The 21,154-nt window shown below is 47.7% G+C and overlaps 2 protein-coding genes across 2 annotated transcripts; one reads left to right on the top strand and one right to left on the bottom strand.

Moving 5' to 3' along the window:
- Positions 1–1,910: 1,910 nt before the first annotated feature.
- On the bottom strand, positions 1,911–3,157 carry LOC131281439 (sideroflexin-2). The gene is made up of 5 exons (XM_058310771.1): positions 3,009–3,157; positions 2,770–2,940; positions 2,350–2,701; positions 2,137–2,276; positions 1,911–2,067 (listed from the first exon to the last, which is right to left on the bottom strand). The coding sequence occupies exons 1-5, from the start codon at positions 3,155–3,157 to the stop codon at positions 1,911–1,913; spliced, it is 969 nt and encodes a 322-aa protein (XP_058166754.1).
- A 1,104-nt stretch (positions 3,158–4,261) lies between these two features.
- LOC131294046 (transcription-associated protein 1) lies at positions 4,262–20,893 on the top strand. Its single transcript, XM_058322093.1, has 21 exons — positions 4,262–4,770; positions 4,844–5,230; positions 5,319–5,485; positions 5,569–5,804; positions 5,878–6,253; positions 6,442–6,883; positions 6,983–7,600; positions 7,662–8,861; positions 8,940–9,138; positions 9,303–9,595; positions 9,671–10,000; positions 10,064–10,453; positions 10,522–11,200; positions 11,421–11,810; positions 12,063–12,746; positions 12,813–13,489; positions 13,554–15,161; positions 17,651–18,298; positions 18,539–18,860; positions 18,946–19,171; positions 19,441–20,893. Exons 1-21 carry the CDS (start codon positions 4,489–4,491, stop codon positions 20,807–20,809), a joined length of 11,523 nt encoding a protein of 3,840 aa, XP_058178076.1. The 5' UTR covers positions 4,262–4,488; the 3' UTR covers positions 20,810–20,893.
- Positions 20,894–21,154: the final 261 nt, after the last annotated feature.

The raw sequence follows: 21,154 nt of genomic DNA, 5'->3' as shown, positions 1-21,154 counted from the left end.
AATCTTAACTGCTAAAACAAGAGATCTTTTTTAAACGTACCATTATTCATTTCTACTATTAAACGACGCAATCCGTCGGACGTTTGTTGGTGATTGGTTTACATACAGATCGACCAGATATGTGTGATGGCGGAAGTTTTCGACATTATCGTGCACCAGATTCGTTCATTCAGAGTTATTTCTTTTCCCCAGCTTTGTTAAGTCTTGCACGATTAACTGCATGTCATACCAATCAACTGTCGATGGCCACATCTCTTAGTGCTCACACAGTCTTCGTTGTAAAGCGATTTCCGCTATATTGACCTCCAGCGACCTAGCGCCCACCTACAAAGACCGCCTCCCCTTAGAAGAAAACGTATCACTAGATGTTATTAGCCATCGAGAGCTAGGCAGCACCGACCTTGATTGGATTAGTTGGACAAGAGAAACGTTATGAACTTTCTTGTTTCTTTTTTTTTCTATCTTGCCCTAATATCCACAGAAACTAAACATCACAATTTCGAGGACCACAAATGTCACATCAAGATCTCTCCGATCCAATAAGATATTTGTTGTTAAACTGCAAGCGTAGCATTTTTGCGTCACCGTTTTTAGTTAGCGCTAAACAAAACCCAACGGCGGCCTGCTCGTTTCTAATTAGTCATTTTTTTCACGACAAACGCAAGGTTTCCGAGATGCTGTATGAATACGGGTCACCACACGAAACAACCTGCCTTTCACTAGTCTTGCCCTTCGAGCTCGCTTTGGCTCGAAACAGACGGTACTGGTGGTCACATCTTGTATTCGCAATCCACGCCAAAGCACGCAGCTCACGGCAAGGATTCTTTTAAAAGTTACACACAACAACACGGCCGTAGTGAAATCTGCGAAACGCGTTCCTCTTCAAAGTTTTTTAACCAATCGATGCGTAAGACAAATTTCATATCACCTAGCGCGCTATTGGCGTCTTTCTGACTAATATTGCCTACGGTGGTAGATGTTGACTCGAAAGCTGACAAAAACCGTACAAAAATGTTCTTTTCGTTTTCGTTTACCTGCACAATTGTGGAATCCACAGTACCATGTACGTCTTTGCCACGATATTTTTTTACTGTCAGCGGAGTTGTCTTTTGCAGTAGTAGATCGAAATATTTACCTTTTGACGAAGGTAACTTGAGCAAAGCTTCAAACAAAAAGGGACCAGATTAAATAATGGGTGAAATAACTACTTTGCAAATAACTTTTCAGTTCCTAACTCGATTTGTACAATCAACCACTTAAATAAAAGGTCTTTTTAAAACAAATAAGTTTTGAGGAGTGAGACTATTCCATACTTTTGAGTTTTTGACAAAATAATTTAAGCGGTTATTGGTGGAGAAATCTTGGTTAGAATGTCAAGCAGAAATAGCTACTCTGTTAATAAAATTCTAGTCTCTGGACGAGTTTACTACGCTGACTCTTCAAATAAAAGGTCTTTCTGCGACACACCACTTTGTTTAAGATAACATTTTCGCACCTTTTGCAGTTTTAGAGAAATTAGGATTCCTTCGGAAAACTTCTCAAGAGGTAATTACCGGTTCAATAACCTTTTACCGGTTGGTCAGCAGTTAATGACAATTTTGTTCGTGTCGAAAATGCAGTCTTCTATTCGAATCGCATGTTGTTGGCTGTTTTAAAACGATTGAAAGCAGTTGATGACTAAGTGACAAGAAAAGCAGGATGCTTACGTTTGTAGTGATAAATAGAAACGAAGTGGATTAAATTATCATATTAACAACTATACAAGCAAGGTATCTCGTTAACATGCATGAAATTTATTACTTGAAATACATTTTTTCAGCGTGAGAAGTAAGCCTATAACAAGTCTTCTTGTTTTACTGTGGCTAGTGTAGTCGCTTTCGTAAGTACCCTTTTTATTCAGCAAAACTGCTTTACAATCCCTTGTTGAAGTACACAAGCTCTGGTATGCGATCGGTCTTTTTGCGAATATCCTCGTAGAAGTCCGGTTCCACCAGCTTTATCATGCTCGTGCTTAGTTCAGCTTTTTGCGGGAACAGAGCACAAGCTGTAGGAACCATAACGGTCAGGCTGTAAGAAAATTCGAAATCATATTTTCAGATAATGACGATATAAGCCTACTGTATCACAATAACTTACAAACAACCAACAACCAAGACCTGGAATGGTGCGTGTAAAATCGCCAACCGTCTAAACGATTGATACTTGTCCAAACGTTCCATTATTATCGGTAAAATCAACATTCCCGGTGCACACATAGCAATTCGTGAAAATACAACCTAGAAAGAAAACACACGAAAACGCTACATTCCGCAACTCAACGGGAATAAAAATATCCTTTTCTGGTCATACTTGCGCAATTCCTTTGCCGGCGGCCAACCTGCTTGATCCAACCACATTTCCTTCCTCGTCTTCAATGCTGATACCGTGAATGAGTTCGTTTTGTCGCATCAGAGGTATGTTGATGCAATTGGCGGCCGCAACTGCCACGAAGGGTACGTAACGTTGAAACAGGGGAGAGGCTCGTTTGGCCAGGTACGCCTTGTATCCAACCGCGGCTACCAGCGCGGAGGTTGTCGCTGACACGTAAGCCACCCCTAGCTGAGTGGTGGAAAGGGACGAGTTGGCATTACGGTTCGTGTAGTTCACTAGTGCATTGAACGATTGGTTGACCCACTGCCAGAATACGACACCCGTTGTAGTTCTACGGGAAAGATAAAAAATCAGTAAAATGGCAATTTGTATAAACGGTGTAGCAATTCCTAATCTTACTGGTACCACTGTAGCATAGCGCCCGTTATGGCCATTCCGCCTGGCATCTGGAAACTCATGCGTCCAAACACATTTTGCTTCTCTCCACTGTCCGGATGGAATGCACTTTCGTATAACTTTTTCGCATAATGAATCTGATCAATGGTCGCATTTTGAGGTATAGTTCCAGCTCTGCGAAAAAAAAAACAAAAAAAAATCAAAATAGCACCTAAACCAACCAGCTTAGTGTATTGTCTTACTTGACGCTCAAGTAAAGATCCTTTGCACGATCCAGTTCTTCATCGGTGGCAAAGCATGTGCGCGGGTCCGTTATCCAGAAGTAGTGCTTCAAACGACCGGAGAAAGTACTCAAATCCCACAGCGGTTGAACAATATCGATGTTCGTCATGGCTGGAATGGTTAATGTTAAATATGAAATAATATAAAGTACCCTTTTCTGGACAAACAGCCATAGTGATTAACTCCGTGCAATTTTCTTTTCTAATAACAGACACTGCACTGAAAATCAGCGATCCATATCCTGGATTACATAATTACACATTTTACTGGACAGAGAAAGGCCAGGTGTGTACCCATTTATGGCATAGGGCAGGGCGTATTTTTCCATTTTTCGAAATTAAATAACCTAATGTTCCATACTTTACGAAATTAAGCTGCTTAAGGTTTTGTGATGGTTATTTCTGCGAAAAATGAATACGCTGTCCGATTACTGTGTAGTTAAAATGTAGCACTAACTGCGCCAACTGGCATGTACCAACTAGGAATTTTTCAACCTGATGATTTGTGTTTTCTTCATGGTTAGAAAACACCACGATAAAAATAAGCTTGCACAAATAAAAATCCACGGGGTGAATGAGAATCAACTTTGCCGGGGGTAAAACAGCACAATAATCCTATTGATTGAGACACATTTGTTTTTCCAAAATTGTGCAAACAAGAAAAAAACTCCACGTACTTGTAGGGAAATCTGTGGATAAAAAATTGCACGTAGGAGATCGATGTGGAGAAACGTTCTATTCTTCCTGCTGGAGAAATTTTAGATATCCGGGGCTGTTTTGAATAGTCAGAATCTTTTTCACTTTAAACTTCTTTAAAAAATTACCGACTTTGCGAGCCACGAGTGTATTCTGTCCAACTCAAAATACACACTGAAATAGATCTGTCAAGTACCGGTGTATGCGATGAAAAAAGTTTTCGCTTGGTCGATCCGTTCGGGATGTCTGTCCAGGGTTTCGGGAAAGGGGTCCAGAGAGTGGGCTGCGAATGAAAAGAAGGGAGGGTTTGTTTTGGTACCAACTCGAAAAATGTTTGTTTTTTGCCAAGGTGCGCAATGGCAGGTGTGATCATTTCACCTCTGTTTTCATACGATCCAGTTCGCTTTCCACTCCTGCTGTCACGATGACAGCTCTACAATAATCGACGCTTTTTCGACAGAAGTCGCGGAACCACGCCAAAAAGTGAACGCGAAAAAGTGTGCTTGTTGAATCGTTTTATTTTCATTATTTTTGGTGCAATTTCCCAGTGAACAGGTCAGCAAGCTAACGTGAGCTGAAATTGTTGGTCTACACTCGATACACAGCGTTCAATCGAGTGCGAATGTAGCGCGGCTAGGATTGGCAGCGCTCATCCGGCGAGCGTGGGTAGCATCCTCAAGTGGCTGTGCTTGGTGCTCCTTGTACTATACTTTTCTCAACCGGGTGCTGTTTTTTGCGGCGCACAATGGCAACAAACTACCCAACAAATGTGTCCGCACAGCCGGCCGCGCAGCAGGCGGTTGATCCGACGCAAATGAGCCACTTCCGAAGCTTTGTAAACATGCTGGGCGATACCGGTGCAAAGGATGAGTTCAAGCTCAAGGCCGCCCAGGAGCTGAGCGAGCATTTTGAGCTGATCACCCAATGCAGCGGGTACCAGAGCTTTCTGGAGCAGGCGATGCGTGTGTTCCTGAAGGTTCTGCAGGACGGTGAACCAATGTTTATTTCCGAATTCAATATGCAACAGGTAAGGGGGAGGAGGAGGGGCAGGTCCTTTGATTTTGTACAAAGTTTCACGACGTTTGTGTGCTTTCTTTAAGGTTCGAAAGCTAATTTTGGAAATGATCCACCGGTTGCCCAACAATGAGCTCGTGCGGCCATTCGTTAAGTCAATCATCATCCTGACCATCAAGCTGCTCCAGACGGAGAACGAAGAAAACGTTCTGGTGTGCCTGCGCATCATTGTTGATATCCACAAGCAGTACCGACCACCATTCCATGCGGAAATTCAGGACTTTCTGGCGTACTTGAAAAAGATCTACACCGATCTGCCGAAGCACATGGGTGTGATGTTTGAACCGCGGCAACCAATAAAGGTGAAGGATTTGAAGGAGCTCAACTTTGAGACGGTTCTGCCAGATATTTTCACCGTCACACCGATCCAGCTGGAGAAGAAAACTGCCGATGGGAAGACGACCACCGCGGCGGTAGGTGTTGTGTGTTGACAACGAGTAGATTAATTGCTATTAAGCTTCAATGATAGCCCATACTCTTCCTTTTACCTTCCCTTTGCAGTACAATCTGATACCAAAAGGTATCAATTCGTTGAAAGTGCTACAAGAACTACCAATCATCGTAGTTCTTTTGTATCAAATATACAAACAAAATCTCCACCAAGAGGTGGGAGAATTCATACCGTTGGTAATGAGCACAATCATCTTACAGCCATCGCTTGCTCATAAGTAAGTGTTGATTTATTTTAAAAAAATGAACATCACAACTTGTGTGATACAAATATTTGTATTTTTTTTTTGTGGTATTTTAGAAATTCGCCCGGATTCAACAAAGAGATCTACGTCGATTTTATGGGTGCGCAAATTAAAACGCTTACCTTTTCGGCCTACATCCTGCGGCTGTTTCCGGAGGTAGTAAACACACATGCCACGACGATGGTGAAGGGTATGATAAACCTGCTGGAAAGCTGCCCGAAAGAGGTTGCTAGCTTGCGCAAGGAGTTATTAGTGGCATCGAGACACATTCTGCAGACAGAGTTCAGAAATCGTATGTAACGCAAAATTTATTACTCAAGCTGTGGGCATTGTTTCATCTGCTTCTCCTCTTTTTTAAATCGTAGACTTTGTGCCAATGATTGAGAAGCTTTTCGATGATGACGTACTGCTCGGAAAGGGTTGGACGACGTACGAAAACCTACGCCCACTGGCCTACTCGACGCTGGCCGACCTGGTGCACCACATTCGGCAACAACTGAACCTGCAGGCCCTCTCGAAGGCGGTGCACCTGTTCGCAAAAAACATACACGACGAATCATTACCGACCACCATTCAGACCATGTCCTGCAAGCTGTTGCTCAACCTGGTCGAGTGTATTCGATTGAAGAGCGAGGTTGAACCAGTGGCCGCCCGCGAACTGATGATAACCATGTTGCGTGTGTTTACGATTAAATTTCAAACTATTGCCAAACTCCAACTCCCACAGTTGATGCAGAAATGGTAAGTTCCCAAGTGTTTGTTATAGACCAGAGTTCCCAAATATTATGATTTCCATTCTCACATTAAGGGGCACATTTTTGCGATATTAAAATTTATGATTAGTTATCTTCCCGGGATTAGACTACTTATTTTGATGTATATTGATCAATTCAATTCATCATGACTCTCTTCTTTTCATTACACTTTAGGAAAGCCAAACCAACCGATTGTGCTACAACGCCAGGCCAGGGAGAACCAAAAGATTTGCTTACCGCCTGTTCGATAGACGGCACGGACGGTGCAGGACAGAAGGCTACCAGTATTGGGTTACCAGTGCCAAGCAACCTAAACGTGTCCGAGTATCGCAGTCTGATCAAAACGCTAGTGTGCGGCGTGAAGACTATCACGTGGGGATGCCCATCACCGAAACCGCTCAACCCTAACGACCACCAGGGACCGGCGAAACTTTTCAATCCGAACGAAATTATCATCTTTATAGACCTGTTCCATTGGGCGTTGGAAACGTTGGACATCTACACCATCAACATCCCAACGGCCGGCATGGCGCAGGCCATCCCGATTCAGAAGCAAACGCTCCAGATGCCACGCTCAAAGGACGAGAAGGAAGTGTTAGAACATTTCAGTGGCGTGGTAAGTGTGATTTCATAAATGTATTGAGCCCACAGAATTGGGGGTAAATTGTAGCTTCATCTTGTTCTTAACTGATGTTCCATTGTCTATTTTTTGCAGTTTCTCACGATGGATCCACAGAATTTTCAGGAAATATTCGCATCCACTATTGACTTTATGGTTGATCGTTTATACAAAAACACCAATCTACAGGTGATCGCAAACTCGTTCCTAGCGAACCCGAAAACGTCGCCTCTGTTTGCGACCGTATTGGTCGAGTATCTGCTCGAGCGCATGGACGAGATGGGTTCGAACATCGAGCGGTCGAATCTGTACCTGCGCCTGTTCAAACTTGTGTTTGGCAGCGTGAGTTTGTTTGCGGCCGAGAACGAACACATGCTGCGGCCACATCTGCACAACATCGTGAACCGATCAATGGAGCTGGCGATGACGGCCAAGGAACCGTACAACTACTTCCTGCTGCTGCGGGCCCTGTTCCGTTCGATCGGCGGTGGATCCCACGATCTGCTATATCAGGAGTTTTTACCATTGCTGCCGAATCTTCTCGAAGGGTTAAATCGGCTGCAAAGTGGCTTCCACAAGCAGCACATGAAGGATCTGTTTGTCGAGCTGTGTCTTACCGTGCCGGTGCGGTTGTCTTCCTTGCTGCCCTACCTGCCGATGCTCATGGATCCACTCGTGTCTGCTTTGAATGGCTCACATACTCTCATCAGTCAGGTATAGTGTGCTACAAATGTGTTGTAATTTCCTAGTGACCTTTATTGATTTCTCTTCGCAGGGGTTGCGAACGCTAGAGCTGTGCGTGGACAATCTACAGCCTGATTTCCTGTACGATCATATTCAACCGGTTCGTGCCGACCTTATGCAGGCACTATGGCGCACACTCCGCAACCAGGATAGTGCGGCCGTTGTGGCGTTCCGTGTGCTGGGCAAGTTTGGTGGTGGCAACCGAAAGATGATGATTGAACCACAAAAGCTCAAGTACCAGGAACACAATATAACCCACCCGGCCGTGGTGGCCTACTTCCAAGACCACCGGAATCCGATCAATTTCGCCGTGGACAAAGTTATCGAGACCGCATTCAACGCACTCAAGTGCAGCACAACCGATCCGTTCTATTGGCGGCAGAGCTGGGAAGTGATTCGCTGTTATCTGGCCGCCTCAATTACCCTGGACGACGACAAGTACACACTGCAGAAGCTGTTCATGCACCCAAGCTTCACCGAAAACAACGTGCAGTGTGGACCGGCAGCGAACTATATCGCACCGGATCGGCGTGCCCGGCTTACGCACCAGACGGCTCTGACCGGAATGTTTGTAGCGGCGGCGACGAAAGAACTTCGCGGTTCCGTGCTCCCCACGATGGTGGCCGTGGTACGTCACTACACGATGGTAGCAATCGCCCAGCAGGCAGGTCCGTTTCCGCTTCACAAGCATCCACAGCAGAGCGACCGGGGCATGGATCCGCTCGTGCTGATCGATGCGCTGGCGGAAATCATGGGCCATGAGGAAAAGGAACTGTGTAAACCGGGTAACCTGGCGATGGTGCTTATTCTTGAGACGGCCACCAATATAATGGGCTCAAAGGAGCGCGCCTGCCGACTGCCGCTGATGAACTATCTCGGGGAGAAGATGGCCGCGCTCTGCTACGAGCGGCCGTGGTATTCGAAGATGGGCGGCTGCATCGCACTCAAGTTTCTCTACCAGAACATGGCACTTCGGTGGCTCTACCAGCACTTATTCGTCTTCCTGAAGGCGTTCATGTTTATCATCATGGACCTCACGGGTGAAGTGTCAAGCGGCGCGATCGATATGGCCCGCACGTTCCTGGAGAAGATGCTGCGCATCTGCATGACACCGCTGGAGAAGGACTGTAAGAACGAGGAGCTACTGGCGACGCAGAAGAAAGCCATGTACGACGTGATCCACGAGCTGGTGCGCCAGGTCACGAGTCCCCACACGCTAGTTCGGGAGACGGTAAGACAAAGAGCGGCTCAAATGCGCTCGCAGTTTAATCTATAATGATTCGTTTATATTTATTCCTCTATATCGCAGGCCATGGCTTCTCTACGTTTGATCGCGGAGCTTCAGGAGAAAACGGTCACGGAGGTAATGAGCCCCCACCGGGAAGTTCTGGTGGATATGATACCTCCGAAAAAGCACCTACTACGTCATCAACCGGCCGCCGCTCAGATTGGCCTGATGGATGGAAACACCTTCTGCACTACTCTGGAACCTCGTCTTTTTACAATTGGTATGTCTCAGGGACTTCGTAGCAAGACTTGTTTTCGGTGTACATAGTTAATCTCAAAAGGGATCATATAGTGTCAATTTACACGTACAACTGCAACAACTGCAGACTTGCGAAATCTACATGTGTTAGAGCTCAGATTTACTCGTTTTCTTTCTCTTCGATAGATCTCGCCATTTTGACGCATAAAGTGTTCTATCACGAAGTATTGACGCTCTCGGATGCGGAAGACGCCACACTGAACAAGCTGGAATGTTACAAAACGGTTACAAACTTGGTGCCGCTGCGTAAAAGTGCACTGAACGCATTGGCCGCATGTCATTACATACCGAACGGCTCACGCGATAAAATTTTTGGTATTTTGTTCAAGGCACTTGAGAAAAATAACGTCGAGCTGCAGGAGGCGGCTTTTCAGTGTATGAAAAATTTCCTTCAAGGATGCACGGTCACCAAAGAAACGGTGAGTGCAGGGTAGCATAGAGGACTACTATGTTTATGTTTCAATTCAATTTATATTCATTCTCTTTCCCTATAGATCCACACGGTGATACGTCCGCTGCTGTTGCTTCTCGGGGATCACCGCAATCTTACGCTCAGCGGAACACGCCGACTTTCCTACCTGACGCAGCTCTTCCCGGCCATGTTCAACGAGAAGCTGTGCGACTCGTTGTTGCAAATTTTAAAGAAAATGCTCGAGGTGACAATCACCAACAACAAGGGCAATTTTCTGGCAACCTCCAAATCCAGCGAAATGGAGAAGAAGATCGTGACGATCCTCGGCATTTTCCACCAGATACCGGCCGCCTCACCCAAGTTCATCGAGAGCCTCTGCAAGCTAATTTTGCAAGCGGAGAAAAGTTTAATGGTAGGTTGGAAGTTTTGTTTTACTACTGGTTTCAACGGTGACGATTACGATTTCCGATTCCAGATTGAACCATCATCCCCGTACCGACCGGCGTTGGTGAAGTTCCTGCTACGCTATCCGAAGGAAACGATTGAACTTCTACTGAGCGATGCCGTAATAAAAGACGCCCAGTGGAACCGATTCACGATCTTCCTACTTCGCCACAAGGAAGGAACCACGTTCCGGAACGCAGCACAGCTGAGGGGTCAACGTTTGACCCAACTCATCCTGCTTAATTCAGAATCTTCTGTAGCAGCTGGTGCAGGTGCGAAGACGTACGAAGAGCGCTATGAAGCACAGCATCAGGCTGTCCTGGTCATACACACGCTGGTGGAATACGATGGGCCGTGGATTACAAGTCAGGTGGAAATTATTACGGCACTTAAAAATATATGGAAGAATGATCTCTACAAGGTAAGTGAGAGGTACATATGAAGAGAGCAAAAGAGAGACTTATTTCCTTTACCTTCTTCATTTCATAGACATGCCAAACAGCGGTGGTGTGCGATTTGTGGCATCTGATCGCCAAGATTCTGATCGAATACTTCTCCTACAACACGAACGAGATTCTCCTACTATTCCAGCTACTCCGAGCGCTCTGCCTGCGTTTTGTACCGGATTTTCAGTTCCTGCGCGACTTCCTCCAGAACACCGTGTGCCAGAGCTACACGGTCGAGTGGAAGCGTAAAGCGTTCTTCCAGTTTGTCGAGGTGTTCACTAGCGCCGAACTGGCACAGGACCTGAAGGCGAAGATCCTAACGATGATCATTATACCGAGCTTTGCGCTGAGCTTCGAGAAGGGAGAAGGAAACAAACTGGTCGGTGCGCCACCGGCTCCCTACCAGGAGGACGATAGCAACGTGGTTTCGGTGTTTATCAACAAGGTAATCGACCCGGACAAACCGTTCGCTAACGAAGACTGCGTGCGCATTGCGCTGCTGCAGTTCGCGTGCCTACTGGTAGAAAAAGCGTCCCCGCACATCCACGACGGTGACGCAAACAATAAGCGCGAGGGTAACAAACTCCGCCGGTTGATGACGTTTGCGTGGCCGTGTTTGTTGCCGAAGAACTGCGTTGATCCGTCGGCGAGGTACCACGGGCATCTGTTGTTGAGTCACATCATCGCGAGACTGGCCATTCACAAGCGCATCGTTCTGCAAGGTAAGGAATTGTGCAAAATGTAAATGTTTAAAATACATTGTTAACTATTAACATGTGAATCATAACAATGAAATCCCAGCAGAAGAAAATCGAAGATAATTTAAGAATAATTGACCTGGCTGATAAACAATTTATATTTGACTAATACCAAATACGTTTATGGTTCGTTAAAAACCTTTTCCTGATGTTCATTTTTTTTTTTTGCGTTACTCTTTTGTAGTGTTTCACTCGCTGCTTAAAGCTCACGCCGTCGAAGCACGTAAGGTCGTTCAGCAAGCGCTTGAGGTTCTCACCCCCGCAATGCCATTGCGCATGGAAGACGGCAACACGATGCTAACCCACTGGACGAAAAAGATTATCGTGGAGGAGGGTCACTCCATGCAGCAACTGTTCCACATTCTACAGTTGATCGTGCGCCACTACAAGGTTTACTACCCCGTGCGCCACCACCTCGTGCAGCAGATGATCAACTCGATGCACCGATTGGGCTACGTCGGCAACACCTCGGCCGAGTATCGCAAGCTGTCGATTGAACTGGCGGACGTTATCATCAAGTGGGAGATGCAACGGGTGAAAGACGAGGTGGATGAGGCTGCGGCAGCCATCGGTAGTGGGGCTGCCGCCGGAGAACCGGGAACTGCGGCGCCCGGTGGCGATGAAGCAATGGATACAGCGGGATCGCTCGGAGTGGAAGGAGGCGATTCGGCCGACGGTTCAAACAAACCGCAGTCAAGTGGTGCCGTGAAGCGGACCGCGTCTGGCCTCGACGAAGACACGACGGCGGGAGTGAAGAAAAAGCAAGCGGTTGGAGAAAACGAACCGCAACCATCGACTTCGTCCGGTGCGTCTTCGGTGACCGCAGCGAAGACCGATGGATCGAACCGTCCAATCGACCGTGCTCAGTACGATACGGTGCTCAACTTTCTCTTCCGGATGGCGTGTCAGTTCAACGACACCACACCAGGTACGCCCGGAATTGTGACGACGGGTGACAACCTGTCCCGACGTTGTGTGAACCTACTGAAAGTGGCCATCAAACCGGACACTCCGGTTGACCTGAAGCTAGTTTGGTTGGATAAAATATTCCTCAGTGTCGAAACGCAGCAGGCAAGCACCGGAAACATCTGCACGGCTCTGGAGTTGCTCACCTTCCTGCTCGGTGTGCTGAAGAAGGACCAGATCCTGAACATGCTGCGGCCACTGCAACGTGGACTGTCCGCTTGCGTAACTTGCTCAAATACGCGCGTCATCAAACTGATGCATGGTTTGCTTTCGCGACTAATGGCAATCTTCCCTACCGATGCGCAGCACAAATGCGACGAACTGGAAACTCTTTATAGCACCATCTCACGCATGATCTACGAGGGGCTGGCGACATACGAGAAAACGTCCCAGGCGAATCCGTCATCCCTGTTCGGTACACTCATGACGCTTAAGGCGGCCTGCTCGAACAACCCAGGCTACATCGATCGGTTGATCGTGCCCTTTATGCGACTTCTCAATCGCTTAACAAAAGATCATCTGACCGGGTTTGGTGGCGTACTAGGTGGTCCCGGACCGGGAGGAATGGTCGGTGGAGGAGGTGCAGGTGGTGGTGGTGTTGGAGCGGGAGTTGTCGCCGGGCTCGGTCCGGGTGCTTCCCTGAGCGACGTCGCGAACACAAGCTCGATCGCGCTAGAGCTGCTGGTGGTTTCGCTCGATCTGGTGAAGAATCGGGTCGTCGTGATGAGCGTCGAGCTGCGTAAGATGTTCATCGGCGCCATACTGGTCGGGCTGATCGAGAAGAGCAACGACTCGAAGGTGATCAAAGCGATCGTAAAGATCATCGAGGAGTGGATGAAGAGCAACAAAAACACTCCGGTCACGGTGCAGCAGGCGCCAACGCTGCGGGAAAAGTCGATCCTGCTCGTAAAGCTGATGCAGTACGTCGAGAAGCGATTCGCGGACGATCTGGAGCTGAACGGACAGTTTCTCGAGTTGGTGAACTATATCTACCGCGATGAGGTGCTCAAGACGACCGAGCTGACCTCGAAACTGGAGGCAGCCTTTGTGGCCGGTCTTCGTTGTCCGGTGCCGCGTATACGGGCGAAGTTCTTCGAAGTGTTCGACGGGTCGATGCGTCGCCGGCTACACGATCGACTGCTTTACATCATATGCTCGCACTCGTGGGACTCGATCGGGCAGCACTACTGGATCAAACAGTGCATCGAGCTGCTCATACTGACGGCCAATACGACCACACAGATACAGAACAGTGTGGAAAGCCACTTGCTACCCAGTATATCGTCGGTAGGTATTTCATAAGAATGGCAAGCATACGATATTTACATTCCTTACCATATTCTGTTTTTAGGTAATCAACTTTGCCGACGCAGACGAGCGTAAGAACTTTGTCATCTATACAACGATCCACAACGACTCAACGGACGCGTTCGATCCAATCGAGGACAAGGAGGACGCGTTCGACATGGACATGAGCGTGGACTCGAACATTTCCCGGCACGAGGAGAGCGAGCGGCCGGTGGCCAACCGTCACGCGGCACTCGCCAAGCTCATTAGCCGGCAGGCCGAGTTTATGGAAGCGAACCGAAAGGTGCGCACCGAGCAGCTGCTCGTTGCGACGGCTCAGCTTTGCCACATGGACACGCAGCTGGCCGAGAAAGTATGGCTCGACATGTTCCCGAAGCTTTGGGAGGTGCTGGACCCGATCCAGCAGCAATCGCTCGATCGAGAAATCATTCCGTTCGTCGGGTCCGGGGCGCACATCATCCAGCGTGATTGCAACCCGAGCGCGATGCACACGTTTGTGGAGGCGGTCGCACAGTGTCAGCCACCTGTCTATCTGCCGCCGAAGGTGATGGGTTACCTCGGCAAGTCGCACAACCTCTGGCACCGGATGACCCTGATGCTCGAGTCGCTGGCGGATGATTGGGCGAACGTGAAAGAGCTGCTGCCCGAGTGCGTCGATCAGGACGACCATGGCATGCGCGACTGTTCGATCGTGCGTGAGCCACTGTCACAGATGTACTCGGCGCTGTACGAAGAGGACCTGTGGGCCGGGCTCTGGCAGAAGTACGCGAAGTACGCCGAGACAAGTCGCGCGATCGCGCACGAGCAGATGGGTTACTTCGAGGAAGCGCAAGGTATCTACGATTCAGCCATGACGCGCTTCAAGCAGGACCTCAGCAACGGTCAGACACCGACGGACATGAACAGCGAGGTGCAGCTGTGGGAGACGCACTGGATTCGATGTGCTAAGGAGCTGAACCAGTGGGACATCCTGATGGACTTCGGGCAGCTGTGTCGGGACAAGAACACGCACCTGATCATGGACAGTGCGTGGCGCGTGCCGGACTGGAATCTAATGAAGCAAGCCCTACTGAAGGTGGAACAGTCCTGCCCGAAGCAGGTCGGGTATAAGATCAATCTGTACCGCGGCTACCTGGCCATCCTAAGCCAGGAAGAGTCACAACTGGCCGGTAACGTTTCGGTGGAGCGGTACGTTGAAATGGCATCGGCGTACTGTATGCGCGAGTGGCGCCGTTTGCCACCGATCGTGTCGCACATTCACCTACCGATCCTGCAAGCCTCGCAGCAGATCATGGAGCTGCAGGAGGCGAGTCAGATCCACCAGGGGCTGCTGCAAAACCGGACTACCTCGCTGCACGACATGAAGGCGATAGTGAAGACTTGGCGCAATCGTTTGCCGGTTATCGCGGACGACCTGTCCCACTGGAGCGACATATTCACGTGGCGCCAGCATCACTACCAAATCATCACGGCGCACCTGGAGCAGCACAACGAATCGAATGCGCAGTGCATGCTAGGCGCACACGCATCCGCCCAAACGATCATACACTTTGGAAAGATTGCGCGTAAGCAGAACCTTACCAGCGTCTGCCAGGATTCGTTGTCGCGCATCTACACCATCCCATCGGTGCCGGTGGTAGACTGCTTCCAGGTTAGTTACATTCAATTATGAAGGAAGTTTATTAGTAGGCGTAGATATTTTGCACCCTTCCATTCAGGTCACAAACAAGTAATACAAAACATCAAGTAGTTATTTCAGCCCATGTTTATGTATTGTAGAAGAGTTTTGCAAACCTTCTCACTGCTTATTACGATAATAAGGACAGTCAGCCCATGGAAGTTGTTAGTAAAATGGCTTTACATGACACTGCACTCATTCAATGTTATTAGCTTTTTTTGGCTTCCCATCCATCCATTTGGTCAACTTGATATGCGATTCTTCCCGACGGGCAGCCAACGCTCGTTGTTCAGGCTTCAAAGCCTGTCGTACCAAACGGGCCACGATGTTGGAATAGTTAACATAATTTAGTCCAGCTACTCTCCATCCGGCCATTTTGCTGTGCTGGCGTGGAAGTCTAAACAAGGTGACACAACATGAACATAATTTTACATCACACAAATGAAACCAATCGAATTAAATATTATGCTGTTTTACGTTGGCTAGGAATCATACCTTTGCTAAGCACTTCGATTATTTGCTGGATGCTCTGCTGTGTGATTTCGGCGTATACTTGGAGATAATTTATAATCTTTTGAAATTACTTTGTTGATATTCACTGGCTGAAAGTATAATTGAATGGACGAACGCAAAATTACACCTCCGGTAAAATCGAAATATCCCTGGAGGCAGAAAATGTCACGCGACGCGTAAAAATGTTGTAGACCCCGCTGGTTTGGCGCTGGTTTGGCGCTGGTTGTGACACGCAACCAGCGGGTCTGAGATACCCTCGTGGGCGATTTTGCGCATGCGCATGGGTCAGTAATGGCGGCCCCCGAGTACCCTGTATAGTGATGGTCATCATGCAAACATAAGTCCACCAGTTCCGAAATATTTTTATCAATATATATTTATTTAGGATTACCATAGTTTAACGACACTGCTTAAGACTATTTTAAATGATAAAGTTCACTTAACATCACTACACTACACACCACACTTGCACACTAGGGAATATCGATATCTAGCATATCTTCTGATGCACATCCGAGCAGCGGGATCGGGATCCAAAACAAACTTCCGACGGAAGATGCTCTAGAAATGAAAATAGAGAGGAAATCAGTTATTATTGGTGTTTATAGGCAATAAGTGATGAAATACTCATCTTGTTTTGTTTTCCATCGATGAATTCTGCGAGATCGGATCGGACGCCAGCAGCAGCAGTACCTCTCCATGCGGAAGAATAGCGATGTAAACAACACTACATTTTCCATTTTTGGGCTGAATATGAGCCGTAGACGAAACACATACACAATATCTTCAGTCTTATCTGTAAAGTTCACTAAATAACACTGAAAACATCACTATTTTACGCACTTTATTATCACTGCACTCGACGCGTACCAAGCGGTCCCGGTGGCTGCCATCACTGAACGCTCCCCTGACAGCTTGACTGTGAGCTTGGGTTTGAGACTATGGTGGTCAAAAATAAGTGTGATCGTAGAACAAAAAACGCGTGTGACGAAAATTTATCTGCCCTAAAATTTTTTAAATTTGATAATGGTTTTTTGTACGTGGTTGAGGTTTCGCCTATTCAACAATTGCATGAAAAATCGGTGACAAAAATAATTTGTCCACCCGCAATAATTTTGTCCATGGAACAACCAAATCCCATAATAATGAAGACTGTTTGGCTTGGCATGGAGTGATTGAAAATCTGGTCGAAGTGTGAATTTGATTTTCATTGTTATTTTCAAATACACGGACGTAAATCATATTGAAAATGATGGAATCGAACGCATAATCTCTTTTCTATGTTTATTTCCGTTGTAAAATGTGCTGAAATCATTTCAAGTGCATTATGGACATGCTTTTTAAGTACGTTTAATCTGATTAGTTTTATAATAAGTTTGAAATTGAACCAACTAGGTTTGAATGACCAACAAGGTCATTGATCAAATCGACGTTATTTCTTTATGTTTTGCAAAACTGAAAACTGTTTGAAAAATTGACTAAGTCCCAAAAGAGCGAGTACGAAAATCCGCGGTCGAAGGTGGGAGTAGGATGGCCTGCTGCGTGTATCAACGGTGTTGCATTTCGTTTAAAAAGTGTGGGCCAATGAGGGGTGGAAACGGGTGGAGACGGGAGAGACGTAGACGTGACATGGAATTTTGAGTTCCCGCTGCCACCTGGGATCTTGCTTCATAGCATACTAGTTTTATACTGGAGTGTACGAAGCGTTCTTTTTGAAATAATATGCTCATACACGCGTCTCATTCCTAGGATAGGATCCTAGAACGAAAAGGATAGCCTCTCTTGTCTTCTGTCAGAATCCTAGTAACGCATACATTCTCATATGAAACCAAAGTGCTTAGAAGGAGAGAGGTATATCCTTTTGGTAACAGCAGCCTAAAATATTAGAGTACGCAGCCATTTCGAAATTTCGATCGACTATGATTTACTTTAAATTTATGTTTTTACAGAAAATAAGACAACAAGTAAAGTGCTGCTTGCAGATGGCATCCGTAACTAGCCGAGCCGAACTCGCCGAAGCACTCGAGGTGATCGAACCGACGAACCTGGACTACTTCACAAAAGAGATGACTGCCGAATTTTTCGCGCTGAAGGGTTTGCTACTGGCGCAAACTGGACGCTCGGAGGAAGCGAACAAAGCGTTCAGTGCCGCGGCCCAGCTGCATGACACGCTGATCAAGGCGTGGGCCTTCTGGGGCGACTACCTGGAGCACATCTTTACCCGTGACTACCGCCAGATCCATCTCGGTGTGTCGGCCGTCACCTGCTTCCTGCACGCCTGCCGCAGCCAGATCGAGAGCAAGTCACGCAAATATCTGGCCAAGGTGCTGTGGCTACTTTCGTACGACGACGATAAGTCATCGCTGCTGGATGCACTCGATAAGTATGCCGTCGGTGTACCGCCGGGTCAATGGGTTCCGTGGATCCCCCAGCTGCTATGCAGTTTGGTGCAGTACGATGGCAACGTGATTATGAACCTGCTCAGCCAAGTAGGTCGGATGTTCCCGCAAGCCGTTTACTTCCCCATTCGTACGCTCTACCTCACGTTGAAGATAGAACAGCGTGAACGATATAAGAGTCTCGAGCAGGCTTCTATCGTACAACAACAGCAGCAGCAGCAGCAACAACAACAACAGCAGCAGCAACAACAACAACAACAGCAGCAGCATCAGAATGCTACAAAAGGTACTGAGGTGACGAATGCCACCATGAATGGCGCTCCAACACAAACACCTGGATCGTCAGCCTCACAGTCCACGAACGATGTGAGCTCCACTTCGGCAGCAGGTGCTACCGCAACGGGTACAACACCGGTTGCTGGTGCAAACCCTCCCCAGGGCGCTGCTAGTGCCGGTGCTGGTGCCGGTGCCACCACAACGCCTATCCGGGCTACCCCACCGATGTGGCGCTGTTCGAAAATTATGCACCTTCAGCGGGACATTCACCCAACCGTGCTGAGCTCGCTGGAGGGTATCATCGATCAGATGGTTTGGTTCCGGGAAAACTGGTATGAGGAGGTACTGCGTCAACTCCGCCAGGGACTGACCAAGTGCTACGCGATCGCGTTTGACAATCGGGGCGCTGTGAACGAAGCCACCATCACGCAACACACGCTCAACTTCATCAAAAAGCTTGTGTCCACGTTTGGAATCGGTATCGGTAAGTCGCCATAGTCGTGGTAGTCGACTCGGGCGAATGAATCGGTTGCTTATGTTTTTCTTTTTCATACCATCCCCCCAACCAGAGAACATCTCCAGCTCGGTATCAACCACATTCGCGTCGGCCGCCTCGGAATCACTAGCACGGCGCGCCCAAGCCACCGTGCAGGATCCCGTGTTCCAGAAGATGAAGGGTCAGTTTACGAGCGATTTCGATTTTTCTCAACCTGGTGCCATTAAGCTGCACAACCTGATAATGAAGCTGAAAATGTGGATCAAGATTCTCGAGAGCAAAACGAAACAATTGCCCAAGTAAGTATTGGTTTGTGACTTTTTCTTGTTTGTAGATAGCTAAAAAATAAGTAACGTTAATAAGTAAATAAAATCATTCTTCATTTTAAAATGATAGTTATTTGAAAATGCGTTCAAATAAAATGGAACGCGGAGGAACACTGATAAATGTCTTATCTCTTTAAAATAGATTTATTCATGGTAAACCATTGAAATTAACATTAGACATAATACGCTCTATTAGTAGCCTGATTGAATGGAAAATAATATTTTCTTTTTATCTTCCATAGATCATTCCTGATCGAAGAAAAGTGCCGCTTCCTGTCCAACTTTAGTCAAAAAACGGCCGAGGTGGAATTACCGGGTGAGCTGCTGTTGCCGAAGAATTCTCACTACCATATTCGTATCGCGCGTTTCATGCCGCGTGTTGACATCGTGCAGAAGCACAATACGGCCGCCCGCCGGTTGTACATTCGTGGTACGAATGGTAAAATCTACCCGTATCTCGTCGTGAACGACACGGGCATTGCAGATGCACGGCGCGAAGAGCGTCTCCTGCAGCTGCTCCGCATGCTCAACTCGTATCTGGTGAAGCGCAAGGAAACGTCCCGTCGGTTCCTCTATCTCACCGTGCCGCGAGTCGTGGCTGTCTCGCCGCAGATGCGACTGGTCGAGGACAACCCGGCATCGGTTTCACTGCTGGAGGTGTATAAATCGTGCTGCGCGATGCTAAACATGGAGCACGATGCACCGATCACGCGGTACTACGATCGACTAGCGAAAATTCAGGCGCGCGGATCGCCCACGAATCACGTCATTCTACGTGACATCCTCAAGGAGACGCAGGCGCAGATGGTTCCAAAGACGCTGCTGAAGGAGTGGGCCGTTCGAACGTTCCCGTCCGCCACCGACTACTGGCAGTTCCGGAAGATGTTCACGCTACAGCTGTCGCTGTCCTGTCTGCTCGAGTACGCACTCTGCCTGACGCGGCTCAACCCGGACATGATCTACCTGCACCAGGATTCGGGCCTGATGAACGTGTCGTACTTCCGCTTCGAGATGGACGACAGTACGGGCTTTCTGGATGTTAACCGACCGGTACCGTTCCGCTTGACGCCCAACATTGCCGAGTTCATCTCGTCGGTCGGTGTGGCTGGACCGTTTACCGCTTCGGCCGTGGCGACCGCTCGCTGCTTCATCCAGCCGAACTTTAAGCTGACCACAATCCTGAAAGCGATCCTCAAGGACGAAATCATCGCGTTCCACAAGAAACGCCTGATCGACGAGAAGGTACTCGATCAGACAAGCCAAGCGGGTGGTACAACTTCGACGCAGGCATCAACTACGGCAATCAGCGCGAACAACATCTCTTCTAGCACATCGACGCACTCGGCGGGCGGCACGCAGACGCAGGGTGCCAGTAGCGCCACAAACTCCACCCAAGGTGGCCAAGGCGATCAGGATAATGCATCGATTGAAATCGACGCAGAAACCGTCATCACGACGGTCACCAAAGCCGTCAGCACCATTATGGGCCGGCTGAACAACCTTTCGCGCATCGACAGTGGAGAGTCGAACCGGATGAGCACCTTCGTGCACGTGGCAACCAACTCAGACAATCTATGCCTGATGGATCCCGCCTGGCATCCATGGTTGTAAAGAGCAAAATAAAAAAGGCAAGTAAAAGGTATAGAATCGGAACGTAACGTACAATAATCTAAAGGAACTTAGCATTAAGAAAGTTTGCGCAGAATGTGGTGTGAAGGTTTTACTCTGAAAATAATATGAATTGAAAATTAATAAATCTTATGATTCGTAACACTAATCTTGATCGTTAAACTTATTTCTTAAGCGTTTTGTTACTACTTTGCAACTGAATGTTTTTATGACGAAGCACATAAACGAAGCTTGTTCTTATTTCCAGACATCAATTAACTCTTGCCCGACGGTCCTACATAAGATTCGTCGCGCCAGAGTCTCGTCGTGTTTTGTTGAGTCATTATG

Source organism: Anopheles ziemanni, chromosome 2 (genome assembly GCF_943734765.1).
Source record: "Anopheles ziemanni chromosome 2, idAnoZiCoDA_A2_x.2, whole genome shotgun sequence".
Lineage (NCBI taxonomy): Eukaryota > Metazoa > Arthropoda > Insecta > Diptera > Culicidae > Anopheles > Anopheles ziemanni.
Note: the sequence above shows the minus strand (reverse complement) of the source record. Positions and strands in the feature narration are given on the sequence as shown.